At 45.7% G+C, this 15,556-nt stretch overlaps 1 protein-coding gene across 1 annotated transcript in view; it reads left to right on the plus strand.

The window, feature by feature from the left end:
• cux2b (cut-like homeobox 2b) overlaps nucleotides 1-15,556 on the plus strand; it is a 104,617-nt gene that overhangs the window by 33,918 nt on the left and 55,143 nt on the right. Inside the window, exons 2-3 of the mRNA XM_030104099.1 lie at nucleotides 9,487-9,597; nucleotides 13,115-13,162. Coding sequence (XP_029959959.1) covers nucleotides 9,487-9,597; nucleotides 13,115-13,162 — 159 coding nt within the window. The remainder of the gene's footprint in view (nucleotides 1-9,486; nucleotides 9,598-13,114; nucleotides 13,163-15,556) is intronic.

Consider the following 15,556-nt stretch of genomic DNA (forward strand, 5'->3'; position numbering starts at 1 on the left):
AAGAGAGAATAAACAATCGCGGGTTCTTATCCGTGCTGCGCGGCTGCGGCTCGTCGGTTCAGGTGAAAGTGGGCCATTCGCCGCCGTGGCGCCGCCGTCCTCCTCCCACTCGCTGACCCCGGCGGCGAAGCTCCACAACAAACGGCTCCCCGGCACCGCGCGCCTCCTGCCCCGCTTTGAGCGACACCAAGAAAACAAACCCCGTCCCCAATTTGGTTGTTTGAGTTCGACGCCGTCGTGGCGTCGCTGTGGCGTTTCACCGCACGTGAGCATTTTTATTGATACTGTATTGATCATGTAGAAGAGAAAAGAAAAACATACCTGTTGGCTGGTTTGTTTTTTGGTGAAGCTTCACCAGCAGCGCGCTCTCCTCTGTCCTTTGATACGAGGAAAACTGATTTTCTGTTTGAAATCCTGTAACTTTCACCCATACCCTTAAAAAAAGACATCCAAACTTAATGGGTGACCGCTGATACGTATCTCCAACGCAAAATCACGGCTTGGACTCATGTTTACAATTAAAATGGCCATTTTAGGATTGATTCTTACTGAGAAACACTTCAGGGGACTTTAAAACAATTAGTAGGACCACATTCTACCTTCAGCCTGTACCAGTCATATAAACCACCCATGTTTCATGTTTCACCTCTCTGAACGTCGTGTACGTTCAGCTGGCTTCGTGCAGGATCTCAGTAATTCCGGCCCCTAATCTTCCTCTTTCTGCCTCTTAACTGACCTCAATCCTGAAGTTTGTACAGGACGAGTCCCCAGCAGCGCTCCTCTTCTAAAACATGCGAGGAAAATAAGCCTCGCCCCCGATTTCCCTGTTTGAGTTCGGCACCGTTGCTGCTCTGCTCGTGTTTCACGTGTCCCCTTCATAAAACTTCTCTTTGAGTGTACTCAGTGCAGGATTTTTTTTTAAATTTATTTCATTTAGTTCTTTCTGTATTTTTTGTGCTCCAGGCTGCCGCGAATCCTCCCCGATGATCTTTTTCTTTTCACGTCTCCATTTGAGCCAATCATTTGTCCCGGCTGAGGTTATGGTGTCTCCGCTCAGGTTTCAACCCACTAGTCTGCTAATGAATCATAGGACTGTGTAATTAGTCACCCTGCATGTACCACACAATGACAATAGACACCCTGATTGTAAGCACAGAGTTTGAAAGGAGCAGAACAATGGTCGGCCGTAATGATGATATATAAGGTGTTGTAATTGGCCTTCGTTTGGAGCATTCAGTCATAGATTGTAATTTGAAGTTTCTAATTGGAGGACATTTAAAGTTATTCATTGTATTCAGAGCGGATCCGCGGTTGTTTGAAAGAGCTTCCAAAAGGTGTTTTCATGATACCTCATGATACTATTTTGAAAAGGACTTAAATGGAATTGCAGCCTCCCCGATCATACCAAGATGTGTTGCCGACACATTAGTGAGAAATAAAAGTGTGTGTGTCTGTGTGTGAGCGTGTGTGTGTGTCCAAGTGTGCATGTTGGAATTAAGGAGAGAAGTGTTGACAAGTAGGCTGTGCTCTGGTGCATCAGGCGCCAAAAACTCTCTAAATGAAGCAGGGTATGACGAATAATGGCTGACAACAGCAGTCACACCTTTTGGTGATGGTTGTAACGCTCACACGCTTCTCCTTCCTTTTGTAAGATTTAGCATGCTGTTTGAAGACAGCCTGACTGACTGGGGATTAATTATTTTGGATGATTTATCAGACTTTGCAGTCCAGAGTTTAGAGAGGTGTCAAAATGAAGTGTAATTTTTTTTTTCTCTGGTTGGTAAGTCTTTACCATCTATAAACTACCTACTTACACTCCTCGCTGTGAGCAGCGTGCGAACACGGACAGATGACCCGGTTATCGATCACTCGTATTTGGAAGAAGGTCTTGGTTCCTTCCTCTTCCTCGTCCTCCTCCGCCGCCCCTCATGCGTCCGTTTAAAGCCTTTCAGCTGCTTGTTAATCAGGTTTGACTGGAAGATTCTCGGGAGCAAATTATTTAGACAGCTCTTTAGATATTTTCAGGATTTCCTCTTGGGATTAATAAAATATTTCTATTCTTTTCTACTTAGATGAGATTAGAAAGCATATCTAATCACAACAGTGTCCAGGTGATTGAGAAGCAGCGCCTTGATATATGACCGGCCCCGTGTGCAACGTTTCAGGTCAAAACGCTTTGTTTTCACAGTTTTGTGCCAACATTTAATGTTAGGTTACTTAAGAAAGGAAGAAATGCTGAAAACTGCAGTTTTCATGTTGGGCTACCAGTAAGCACCGCTGTTTGTTTTTGTAATGAAACCACGCATGGAGATGTAGTTGAGTTTTCAAAAAGTTGTGTTTTCAGAGCTCTGTTGTCGTGTAAACGCAGAACCAAAGTGCCTGCAGGTGTCCGTAGAATAACAGCAGAACGATCCTCTCAGAATCCAGGTATGAGAAAAATCCACATTTTGGACATATTGATTATTTCCGCCACTGAACTACTTGTAGGCTCGAATGAAAGCTTCCTTTGCCCGCATGTTTAAAGAACATGTTTAAAAAACGAGCGGATGACACTGAAAATGCCCCATCAGGTGTCGTTGTTCTCTGATAGGCACACAGTGGAAACTTTGGTGCAGCAGTCCACCCGCCAATATATTGGAAAGCTTGATTGCATTTGTGTTAATCACGGCGAGATTGTGATTATCTGGAAGAACTGCTCCATTTTTTTTTTTTGCATTGTTAGTGTTTTTACACCTGTTATGCATGAAATGCTTTTTCTATATGAAAAGAAACTTTTTTTTTTCTATTCTTGTGTGTTTTTGAATGATTCTTTCTAGTTTATGATGAAATCGTGGAGTCAGATTGGCTCGTAGACTGTTAATTGTGTTGTTTATTGATAAGTATATACTGTAAATGACGGATCTTCAGTCCCGATCCCGGAGAGTTTGGTGTTTAAGGTGCTGCCACTCACCTGATTACACTGAGGAGCTCTCTGTTTAGTTTTCCTGGGAGCTCTGTGACGACATTAATCATTAGATTCAGACTGGAAACTCCTGAAATAGATGAGTAAAATCTGAAAGGCAGAAACATGGCTGACGCCGGGCCGGCAGTGCAAAGCTTTGCACGCTTGGAGGAAATAACGCTGGATCAATGCTACAATCGGCTGAGCTGTTTACAAAACTGCAACTGCATAAATCTTTCACACCGTCGTTCCCTTACGCACTACATCTGCAACCTTTGGTCTAAACTTTCAGGAGCCTTTTCTTCAGATGGAGCTGCCTTTCAGAGGATCCTTCTGCTGGTAACGCGGTTCAGAACTGTCACTCTCCGAGTTTATTTCTGATTGATAATAAAGCGGAGGAGCTGACTTTTTAACGGCGCTGGGCTCCGTCCATCTGGCCCTCCCAGCATGGTAAAACAAATCCTCGGAATTTAATGCGCATGGCGTTTGACCCCGGCGCGGCCCGAAGACGGCGTGAATCTGACGGAGAGCGAAAGTGAAGGAGCAGCAGCGTGGGGCAAACAGATGGAGGGGGGATGCCAGGTGATAGCCGCCCCCCCCCACCCCCCAGCACCGCCCCGTCAGGAGCCGCGTGCTCGCCTCACGTTCCTGGAGCGGGGTCGTGGAGGTCAGAGGCTCCTCCCGCCAGGCGCTGTCTGGACGGGCCAACACACACACACACACACACACACACACACACACACACACACACACGCTGTGTGTCTGTCGTGGCTTTAACTGATGCTCCGCTGGAGGAGGCCAGATAAGAGTTCATTTTGGATCTTTCATATGGACAGACGCCAGCGTGCGCCGGCGTCCACCACCCCCTCCTCCACCCCCCCTCCTCCACCCCCCTCTCATGGCTGCCGGGAGAGGGTAGAGAGCGTTTGGGGAGGGGGTGGGGGTGGTGGGGGATTGCCAGTAATAATGTTGAAGCCAGACTAGACTGCAGTGATTGGGGCCATTGATTGTGGTGATTTGATTTATTGATCAGGCCGCCCTCTCAAATGTGGCGTCTGAGATGCGGGGCTAATCTGAGGCAGCTATGGACAATCTTGTGCCTCACAGAGAATGGGAGGCGATAAGGAATGTATGAAAGGAAACTACACTTATCTTAATCACACACTGGTCCCTGCTCTGCCTCTGCTGCAGCCTCTGTGTGCGGACGGCGGCGCACATGTAGCGCCGTGCACACGTGTGTGTGTGTGCTTAAACACTCTTTTGTGTGAGACCTTGCGTGCAAAGCAGGAATATATATGTGTGTGTGTGTGTGTGAGCGAGTGTGTAGCTGCGTCGGTGTGCGTCTGCGGTGGGGGTTGTGAGGCAGTACAGTCACCAGGCAGAACAGAGTGGATCTATAAATTGATGGAATTCAAAGCCTCCAGCATCGATTACCATTATAACAAACAGCAGCACACAGAATGTCTGATTATTTTTAGACAAAGATTCTGTGCTCTCAGCAGCAATTCTGCTGATGCTGTCACACTTTCAGACATCTGCCTATGATTGCAATTAGATGGGATACAAAAAGAAAAATAATACCCCATCTGCATTTTCCCCTCTCTCCTCCTCCCTCCTATTTTTTCCTCTTTAATTTGTGCTGTCCAAGCCCACTGCACACAATAGTGATTTTGACTTCACTCTACCTCATTGCAGTACCTTGCTAGCTTTTTCTCCCCCCACACTCTGTAGTTGTCAACATTTTCCACTATGGGTTGTCTTTGTGAAAGGCCAGAAAATAGCTTACCACTACAGATGTAATCAAGATGAGCTGGGTTTAATGAATCAATGTCATATCCTCTCCAGCACAATGCATTAGCGAGCCTCACATTTTACCTAAAACATTCCCACTTGCACGGCTTGTTACACTTCATCATTTTTTTTTCCTCAGATTTTTGTCGAGAGCAATTGTCTCAGCTGGATTTGATTATAGGGTATTTTTGCAGCCTTTGCCTACTTATAGACATAACTTGCCTCCCGTGGTTGAAGGGAGACGTCACACACTTGACAGCCAGCTTATATCATAATCCTGGGTGCTTTGTCTTTTTACAGATTTGTTGCCACCGATGGTGTTGAGTTTCTCGCCCGGTGGAGTCTGGAGGGACGGGTTTGTGCGGCGCTTTGCAGCGGCACGCTTGCATAAAGCCGAGACCTCTTAATGCAGAGGGAAGGTCTGGCTGTCGGATCATGTGAATTCCTCTCCGCAGGGCGCTGCTTCGGTCGGTGTCAGGAGGCCACAGCCTGCTTTTGTGAAGTCAAAGGATGCACGAGTCGCAGCTTCACGGCTTTTTTCTTTTTTTTTCTTTTTTGGTTTGTTTGTTTTCTTCTCAGTGTTCAGCAGGTCATTGAGCTTCAAGTCCATTTACGGTCTGCCAATAGCCAGCAGCTCCATCCTGCTAAAAGCAATAAGCTTCTTGTTTCTTGCTCTTTGTTTTTGAGTCAGAAGTCACCAAGATTGCTTTCCCCTTGGTGTATTGACTGAGGCGCACCAGGACCGGTTCCATGCTCAAAATCCCTCTTTCCTGCCCCTCCAGTCCCAGTGACAGCTCCGCCTTCCCCGGGGGAAACTCATCAATTATGGCTGGATGTTTGACTGGCAGAGGCTTAATGACAGGAGCTCTGTATTGACCGGACTGCCACACACTGAAAATTTGGTCCCAATCGTCCTTTTTAAAACCTGTCAAACGATTACCGAGAAACTCCTCTTAGCACCGCCAGTCACTACCGGGCTCCGGCCCCCGGTTTGTGACACCGGGAGCGTCTCGGCGTTCATGCAAATGATTTCAGGAAGGCTGAAGCTCAACATAATGAAGGGAGATAAGTGAATTTTATCAGGGATCTCAAAAGGTGCCCTGGTTGTAGGTTGAAATGGATCACATCTGATTAGGAAGCAGAGGGGCAAAAAAAAAAAATCTTCTTTAGTATCGTTTGTCTCTGGAGATAGCTTCTCTTTTTCTGCAACGCTACAATGTGGAGTTCCTGCCGTCATCAGTCTGAGCAAGACAACCAAAGCAGCAAACAGCCTGTTCTGCCTCACTTCTTTCCAGAAAGACAGGCCGTAGCTTCCATTTGATGGGCTGTTGCCCGGGCTCCCCTCCCTCGTAATGGTCTAGAAGCTGTGGGGATGCTTTCAAAATAACCATGCCATAATGATTGCACTGTTTGACTTGCATGCAGCATGAGTATGCGCCGTCCTCATCAGCCGAGCTGCAATAAAAGCCAGCCCGGCTCCTCTTCGAGGCCACTGAAGCACCAGCAGACTTCACCGCGCTGTTATATCTTAAGCACTTATAAAATCCACTCAAAGTCACTTCTAGAGGAATTTTCTCTTGGCAAGATTAGCCGGTCTGGGGCCATTTGAATCTCGTGGAGGTTGGCTGGCTTCTGAAAGCCCACTCTCTAATCTCCAGGAAGGCTCATCCCAGATGGACTGTAAGGACTAACTGGAATTTATAAAGTCCTGTCGCCTTATCCTGTGCAGCCGCGGCCTTTTTTCACTGACGCTACGATTCATGTTCCCCGCTCACCAAACGCATCCTGAATATTGGCCTCCCTCTCTCTCTCTCTCTTTTTTTTTAACTAAATGTGACAAAGAGAAAGAAACATGCAGTCCTTTAGGTTTTGCTGATTGACTGTAGCTTGACCCGTCATAACCAGGAAAACACTGACACTGCTGAATAGCTGCATTCATGGCTCTTATTTCCAAAGCAATTTGCCTCTCAATCACACACTCTCACAGACTGATGGCAGCACGCCATCATACATGCATTGACATGACCATTAGGAGCAGTTTGCCTGCTTCTTATATATCTTATTTTCTACATTTCCCACATCTGGAGTCCTTCCAATTGGCTCTTGCTTCTTCACATTCAGAACACAGACACGGCCGTAGATGGAGTCCTTTTAATTTAACTCTTTATGCCCTTGCTGACATGATTTTTTTTTTGGTTTATTATGAATAGAAATTCCCAGTCTTCTATCCCAGATGCCCTCTCTAGATTTACAAACCAAACACTGATGGACGCTCCTGTTCTCCAAACATAGAGAAGCAGGCGCCTTTAAAATAAAGAAGTAAAGGTAAGGGAGAATTTCCCAGGTCTGGCCTGGTAGTGAAAGTGTCTAAGACCCTCCAGAAAATTACGTTTTAAGTGAAAACGTGTTTCATGGATATTTTCTGCAGCCAGTCGTGCCTTCACAACGTCAAATGTAGTGAAGGCACAACCAAATCAGACTGATTAAACAACTTCTGCATAACTTAACACTGCTTAAACATCCATTACTCAATTACAGTGGAAAATGTTACTGTCATCACACGATAATTCAGTAATTAGGATTGTAGGTGGTATTCAGTCATTCAGTTCTTTGTTAATGTTCCCACAACCTGTTTGCCTCTGTTATTGAATGATTTGCCTATCAGTAGCTTTGACTTCTTCTGTGGAAGAAATGACTGCTGATAACTTGAAATGCTGACACCTAGTGGCCACGTGAAGAAAGGATTTTCATATTTCTTAAATGCTGTTTAAGTTTTGTAGTTTGTAGTTTTCTTAAAGTAAATAAATCTATCAGACGGTAACACTCGTACTGTTTGGTGTCTTCAGATTCTTCCTAATTCACTTCAGCTGTGATGATTTAAGAAGTTTGGGAGCTAATTTCTGTTTGTTGCGCCTTCATGATGTTTTACAGCAAGTAAACTTAAAAATAATAGGATTATAGTAACTATATTATGATTCTTATATGATATATATTGTGTGATTATGTAAGTAAAAATGTCATGACTTCCATTTTTTCAGTTCTCCAACGTACCACTAGGAGTACTAGATCCTCCGTTTGTGAAAGTTTCACTCAATTATTGTTAAGAATGACCAAAAAAAAAACTCCTAAAAATTAAAAAAGATCCTTCGGACTTGTTTTGCAGTTTATTGATGAGAGAGTTCTTGGTGGGGCTGATTGAGGATGTCGGGGTCGATGGACGGACGTTAAAGCTTTGACGTCTTGTTGTTTTTCCGTCCATCTGGCCGATGCGGCGTCCGGATCGTAAACGCCTTCAAGGCTTACGAGCGCCACAGTGTCACAGCAGAGTTTTACTGTCGGCCGTGAGCGTCCTTCACAACCACATCAGCCAAGTTTTATGGTTGTGGAGACCCGCCTGGCCTCAGTCTCCGCACTCGTTTCCACTCCGGCTGCTTCAGGACTCGTCAGTCCAGGGACTTGAACCAGCAGCCCTTCAATTAAAAAGGCACTTCTCTGACCGACAGCCCGTCCCCGTCCCACGAGGCCACGGCCGTTCAGGTTTCATCCCTCCATCCCTTTTCCCTTCTTTTTTTTCGCCTTGTGTGATGATTTATTAAATTGCCTTTAAGTAAGACTGCAGATTAATTAAAACACAGTCAATTTAATTTCCTGGCGTCATATATAAATTCGCTGTGGTAATTGAATCCCCCTACTCCACTTTTTATATTGTACTCCAGCAGCTACAGGAGAAGATCCTCATCAATTACTGATAATCACAGTCAAAACAGAAGAGGAGACAAATATACAGTTGCCTGCTGCTCAGAACAGGAGAGTGGAGTTGGAATCTGTTTTCCCTTTTCTTTTTTTTTTTTTTTTTCTGTTTGCTGAAAGAGCCGGGAATTGGATGACGGATCGATATTATCGGATTTGCGGATGGCATGCGGTGCAGCTGAGTCCAGCATGAATGCAAGGTTCTGATGAAGGGGCCCTGCTGCACAGACAGCTTTGAATAGTGGATCAGACGCGCTGCCGGGGTGGAGCTCTCACTCGCTATAACACAGACATGTAAACAACCCGTGTGCGCCGACATTAATGGAATAGCGATCGGGGGCTGTTGTTGTAGCAAAAGGGTAATTTGGTTAAAGCTATGGCGGCTGCAGCCATGTATCGAAAATCCGTGCGGGATCGATGTAAAGATTGGCGCGGGCGATGGGAGAGAGATTGAAAAGAGGCTGAAAATAGATCTGACCTGTGGTAATTACGGCGGCGAGCGAGGCCGGCGCTGCGTTTGAATCGGGTCTCGGCCGGGCTTATAAAGCAGCTCTTCATTTCAGAAGGAAGCTCTATTTGTTTGTAAGGGTGTTTGTCAGGTTATTGGGTCTCTACACGTGACTCACCTCCCTCCCTCCCTCCCTCCCTCCCTCTCTCGCTCGCTCCTCTCCCCTCCCTCTCGCCCTGCTCGCTCTCTGGCGCTCTATAGCCGTTGCAAACGTATTGATTATTTCAAATACTGATTATCTAAAAGGCCTTCTGCTACTGTAGGCATTGGATTTATTTTGGCTTAATTATTTATGGGCCAGGGCTAGCTGTAAGTATTACTGCTGTGAGATCATGAAGGATTACATTGTTAATATTCAGCAGTGTATTTTTATTTATGTACACTCTAAGCTTTACTGGATGAGCGTTGGCAGGCTCCCTAAAGTGCCGTCGTGTCTCTCGCTCTCTCTCTCTCGCTCTCCCTCACCGGTTTTTTTCTTCTCTTTGTGTGTTTGTAGAGGGAGCTAAACTCTGTGGCGTCTGAGCTGGCGGGTCGACAAGAGGAGAGCGAACATTCCCACAAGCACCTGGTGGAGCTGAGCAGGGAGTTCAAGAGAAATGTCCCTGAGGTGAGTCTGGCACCCCGTCCCCCCACTCCCCTCCCCTCCCCTCCCCCACCACCGCCACCTCCACCGTAATCAGCTGTGCGTGTCCCTCATCCTCACCTCAGCAGGTACCGGCTGCCGTCTGCGTCACCGCCGCTGCTCCAGCCCCCGCACACACACTCTCACACACACTCACACACACACACCTTCGAACAGGCGATTCTTTATGTCTTCTGCCAGGATCTGCATTCGTCGACTGTTTGCAGAGAGAAGTCCGGGGCAGCGGCCTCCGGCTGGGTTAATGTTTGAAAGCGGCGGCCCCTCCTCGGACGCGCCGCTGCCTGATCTCCACTCCGACAGGCTGCAGCAGCTCCGGTTTGGGAGAAAGTTGTGCTGGCGTCGAGTCAAGCAGCTGATGTGGATGTTTGTCCAGATCTCAGTGATGTAACAGGAGCAGGTGTTCCTCCAAACCCGCGAGGAACGGAGGAACGGGACTCTGACTCCACACAATGTGAGGAATGCTGATGAGCCCCCCCCCCCCCCCCCCCCACCGAGTCTATAACTCTGAACGGGGTCTGAACCGTGGAGCAGGATCGACGTTTCATCGCATGAATATCAGTGATGAACAGGAGGATTTCCCTCCGTTATCTTCTGTTTCTCTTTCTATAAACCAACAGTTTGGGTTCTCGTTATCAGCAGCGATCACGAGCGCCACATTTCTCCATCAGAGATGTGTTCAAGGACACCTCTGAGAATTGGTTATTTCATGTTTGTGGAAAGTTTAGAGCCGGTGTTTCCTCATGATGCACCGGTTCGCTTTTCCCTTCTGAAACAAGCAGCAGCAAGAAGTAAAGTAAAATAAGTAAAGCGGGATGTTGTTCTCTGCAGCGTCCAACTAGTGGTCCGACATGAAGCCTGCATTTTCAAAACGTCCTGAAACAAAAAGAAAAAAAATAAAATAAATGATAAAACAACGTAAAATATTAGAGGATTGAATAAAAATATTTGTTTTATTTTTTAATTGAATTAAACCGTTTTGGCCTCTTCGGCGCCTCATGCTGTTCTTCAGCAGAGATGTGTTCAAGGACTCCTCGGAGCGTCGTTCATTTGTGTTTCAGAAATGCTCCCAGCTTGGAAACAGCGTTCAGACTGAAAAGTTCCCCCACCGCTCCAGTTTTCACTAAAGTTAAACAACAGCAACCAGTGAATCCTACAAAAACTGTGTTTTCAAGGATTTTTTGGAAAAATGAAACAACTTTACAATCAATAGTATTAAAAAGAAAAAACTTCCCACATGATGAATAACTGGAAAGTGGGTTTGTTCAACCACTGAACGGGGATTTACTGTATGTCGACATTTGGAATTTCCCACTGAGAAAGATGGAAATTTTGGATTGTGACGATATGAGAGCGCTCATGCTTCTACAGGTTCTCTGATCAGTGCTCTCTGTCCTCAATGTTGTCACGATTATTGAGAAAATAACATTAAATGTATGTTTTTTTTAACATGATTCTGACTCAAGGCAGTTCAAAATGCCATTAAATAACAATTGAATCTGAAGTAAAGTTAAAATATAAGGAGAAATCTTCCAGCTAAATCAGTTGATAAGTTGCTTTATTACTGGCATTTCCATAGTCTGTAGATTTCAAAAGCAGCATTTCATTGTTTTTTTTTTAATTAAGTGTATTATTGTCAGTTAAATGCAGAGTTTCATGACTCACCATTTACTTTTAATGTAAATGCTTCTAACTTTCCATTTTCATTGTTCCTACGTCCTTGACGATATTCGTAAGTGTACGAACATCCAGCTTTTAAAAAAAAAAAAACCTCAAAGAAAGAAAGATAAACACATTTTAATGATTAAATTGTGTTTTGCACAATGGAAAGTGTCCTGTGGAAGCTGCTCTAAAAGGCAAAATAAAAACTCAGAATAGAGAGTAATATGATGATAAATTAATAGTTGACTTTGACAGACGTGTTCCTCTGCTCGGTTCAAACAGGATCTGTTCTGAGGGATCTGTTCTGGATCTGCTCTGACGAATTCAGCCTGAGTCTGTTCCGAGGGATGTGGTATAAATCTGTTCTGAGGGATCCGGTTCGGATCTGTTCTGAGGGATCCAGTCTGGATCTGTTATGAGCGATCCAGTCTGGATCTGTTCCTAGGGATACAGTCTGAATCTGTTCTGAGGGATCGATCTGGATCTGTTCTGAGGGATATTGTGAATCTGTTCCAAAGGATCCTGTCTCGATCTGTTCTGAAGGATCAAGTGTGAATCTGCTCTGAGGGATCAGGTCTGGATCTGTTCCGATAGATCCAGTCTGGATCTGTTCTGAGGAATCCCATCTGAACCTGTTCTGAGGGATCCAGTCTGGATCTGTTCTGAGGGATCCGATCCGGATCTGGTCTGAATCTACTCTGTGGGATCTTGTCCGAATCTCTTGTGAGAGATCCGTTCAGGATCAGTTCTGAGGGGTCAGGTCTGAATCTGTTCTGTGAGATCCGGTCTGGATCTGTTCTGAGGGATCCAGTCCAAATCTGTTCTGAGGGATCCGGTCTGAACCGCAGAGCCGCGGCTTCGCCTGCTGCCTCTGAAAATCACTTTGTGTGGACAGAGCGTTGAACCGGCGGCGTCCGCCCCGTCGCCCTCGCACCTCTTCACACACATTATTCAAATGCTCCGCAGCCATTACAGTAAACTCGTAACCTCACCAGCTCCTCGGTGGCATTTTTTCCTCCGACTAATTCTGCAGCCGCTGATAATAATCTGTCGCCGGTTTACACAGTTTTCCTTTGGTTATTTGGAGCTAAAGAGGCGTCTTAATGCCGACCGAGCAGCCATCTGTGCATCGCAGCGTTTCTATTTTCTGCTGCTTTACATTTTGAATGTGCCGAGACCTCGTTCCACCTTACGTTTGTACGGCAAAATGGCAATTAAGGTAGATTGAGCTGAATACATGAAAAGCTGAAGCCGAGAACGATATAGATATGATTTTGTCCTTTTTCATCATCGTCTTTGAAACGATCATTCATTGACATGTAGGCTGAAGTCAAAGAGAATATTTTTATATTTTATAAATGAACCCCGGGGCTATTTGCTATGCTGCCTGCCCGTCTCGGCTCCGGGTGTGTAGTGTAGTGCTGTAATCTTGTCAGTATAATACAGGCGTTTAAGACAGGATCAGGCTGTCACCACTGGCAGCACAATCCCCTTACCTGAGGCTGTGAGCGCTCGCCTCGCCTCGCCTCGCCTCGCCTCGCCTCGCCGCAGTCTGCAGCTCTGAGCTCCAGCGCAGCGGCTCCTGGAAAGCCCCACTTTTCAAACATGCCCACTCAAACCCTGTAGGTTTAACCACTAATACCCCCACCCTATAACAACACCACCAGCACTCTCTCTCTCTCTCACACACACACACACACAAAGAGAAGCTATGGTGAGAATCCATTAAAGGTTTTCAAGCCTCTTTCTCAGTGTCGACTCCTGAAACAGGTGCGAAATGAAAAATGCTGAGACAGAGTTTACTGTTTTTGTCTGTGAACAGGAAGTCCGGGAGATGGTGGCACCTGTTCTCAAGAGTTTCCAGGCCCAGGTGAGTCACACCTCCTAGCATTTGTGTGTGTGTGTGTGTGTGTGTGTGTGAGTGTGTTTAAAATAGAAGTACAGATTCTGCAGGATGAAATGCAGACTGGAGAAATAGCAGGAGTGTTGAAGATCTGTTCTCCTGTTCTTTAAAATAATTGCCACCACAATTAGAAAGCATGAAGTCTCCATGTCTCGTGTGGGGACCCCGGTTCGAATCCCGCGTGCAGCAGTGAAGGCATCCTCTGTAAAAACCGCTGGAAGTGTCAGTGACTTGCTGCATGAGGAAGCTGCTGAATTCGAACTAAACAGCGCCCACTAGTGGCTCAACATAAAAACTACTTCTGTGTAAAAGAACGTCGTTTTCAACGTCGTTGCCGTGTGAACGTGAAACACTTCTAAAACGAAAACATAAAAATGACGCCTGAAACGTCAACTTCCATTCGTCAGTAAAATCTAAAACCAGGCTTCCCATCGGCTCCTCGGATCATAGCGTGTGTCGCATGATGTTTGTCTCTGGTGTTCTCAGGTTTTTTTACACTGGTTCTGTTTTCCCAGATGAAAAGCGTTCCGTCACGGTGGAACGTCTGATCGCTGTTTAAAGTCTGCGGTCTTAGGTTGTGCAGTGGGAAGGGTTCACAGACAGCCTGAGATCAAAGCCTGACGATCTTAGACGCTGTTTAAAGCGAAAATGCATCGTTTTTAGGTTTTTGTTGTTTCAGAAATGTTTTACGTCCACAAAGATTTCCATTTACACAGAAACAGCAGGAATGCGGTTTGAGTGGAGAACGACAGTTTGCAGTTGAACCTGAGTCGAGGAAATCCTCTGATCTGCTGCGCAGTGCAGCGGCTCAGAGACTCAGAGGACAGATCAAACCGCTCAGTCTGAAGGTCACACTGGGAAATTTAGGCTTCAGGAAGAAAAAAAAAAAACCTTTGCTGTTTAATTGCGTCTTTAGTGGAATTAGACTCAGTTTATCTGAACAAATATTAACATTAAAAACCAACTTTTCAGATTTCAGTGAGAGTTATTTGGTTTTGATTACAACACACTGTGAGCAAGATTCCTAACTAGTCCTAGTTTGGGTAGTTAATGTGGACTATTGATATGAATTATTGCAAAGGAAAAAAGAAATATTATTAAGTAACTTTAAACAATGATGTTGCAACTAATTTACACCAGCCCTGACGTGGTGTGTGTGTGTGTTTTCCATTTTAACCAAAACTGTTTTAAGTTTAAAGTTACTGTCAGTTTGACTTTCTAATGCCTTTGTGAGTGTTAGGTTGTGAATGTTAGATATAAAACCTTCGTCCAGAAGTACAGGTTTGTAGAAATACCACTTAAGTGAAGTAATCTGAGTATTTGCACTCCCTCACTCCTCCCCCCTGGTTGTAGTATTTCTATCGATGATTTCCTCCGTTTTATCTGTGCTAATTTACTGAAAGGAGACACTCCTGCTGGATGCCGGCGTGCATTGACCAGGGCCGACCGCGGCGAGCTCCTGGAATGAATGATTTGATAGATACGGGCGAGGAATCCATGGAATACTTTTCATGTTGCTGCTCATCTGGCGCTTATTGACTGATGCCTTTTCTGTCAAAGTGAAGTAGCATCTATCTGCCATTAGATGATCAGATATCTGGCTTCTCATATTTTCTTGGCTGAGACAAGCCCTCATTTCCTGTTGTGATGGTGCATTCGCCGTGCCCCCTCTGACGTCGCCATATTGAAAAAGTCATCTGATACCTACCAAGACTCTGCTCCGGCCATTAAACCAAGGTCATAAATCACATTTGTGAGCCGCGTTATGGTCCGCAAAGCAGAGGCTTATGGAAATGATACCACAAATATGTTTCCAGTCTCGTTCTCCCGCCGCCCCCCCACCTCCTCTAAACTCCCGCTCCGGCGCTAACCTGAAAGCACCGTCGTCGGTAAACATGAGAACACTCAGCGCGGATTGTTCAGATCTCTTGGAAGTGATTATTGGCAGCTTCTTTTTAATGCTCTGTAATTGACTGAGCGCGAGCAGAGCGTGTTCCCTGGCAGGAGCCGTCACGTTCAGTTCTGCGCCCGGCTCGCGCTCGGCGGTTGATTTCTGTGCTAATTCAATTACTCTCACTGTAAAGTTGCACAAATATCAGAAGCACCCTTCCATGTCTTTATTGTGCAAACAGGAACCCAAAGGATTAATTTAAGCACCATTGATGTCTGACAACTGGGAGTCTGGAGATGCTTCATAGTAGATAAAATAGATGGCTGATAATGAGCGATGATTTTTTTCTCTTCCTTGTTAGCTGCGGGCCTCTCTGGGCACCTCTCCGTCTCTCTTGTGTAACTTCCACAGGCTTCTGTTCTGCGCATTGATAAGTAAGCCGGCTCGCCGTGGAAGAAGAAGAAGAAGAA

This window comes from Salarias fasciatus, chromosome 12 (assembly GCF_902148845.1).
Source record: "Salarias fasciatus chromosome 12, fSalaFa1.1, whole genome shotgun sequence".
Taxonomy (NCBI): Eukaryota; Metazoa; Chordata; class Actinopteri; order Blenniiformes; family Blenniidae; genus Salarias; species Salarias fasciatus.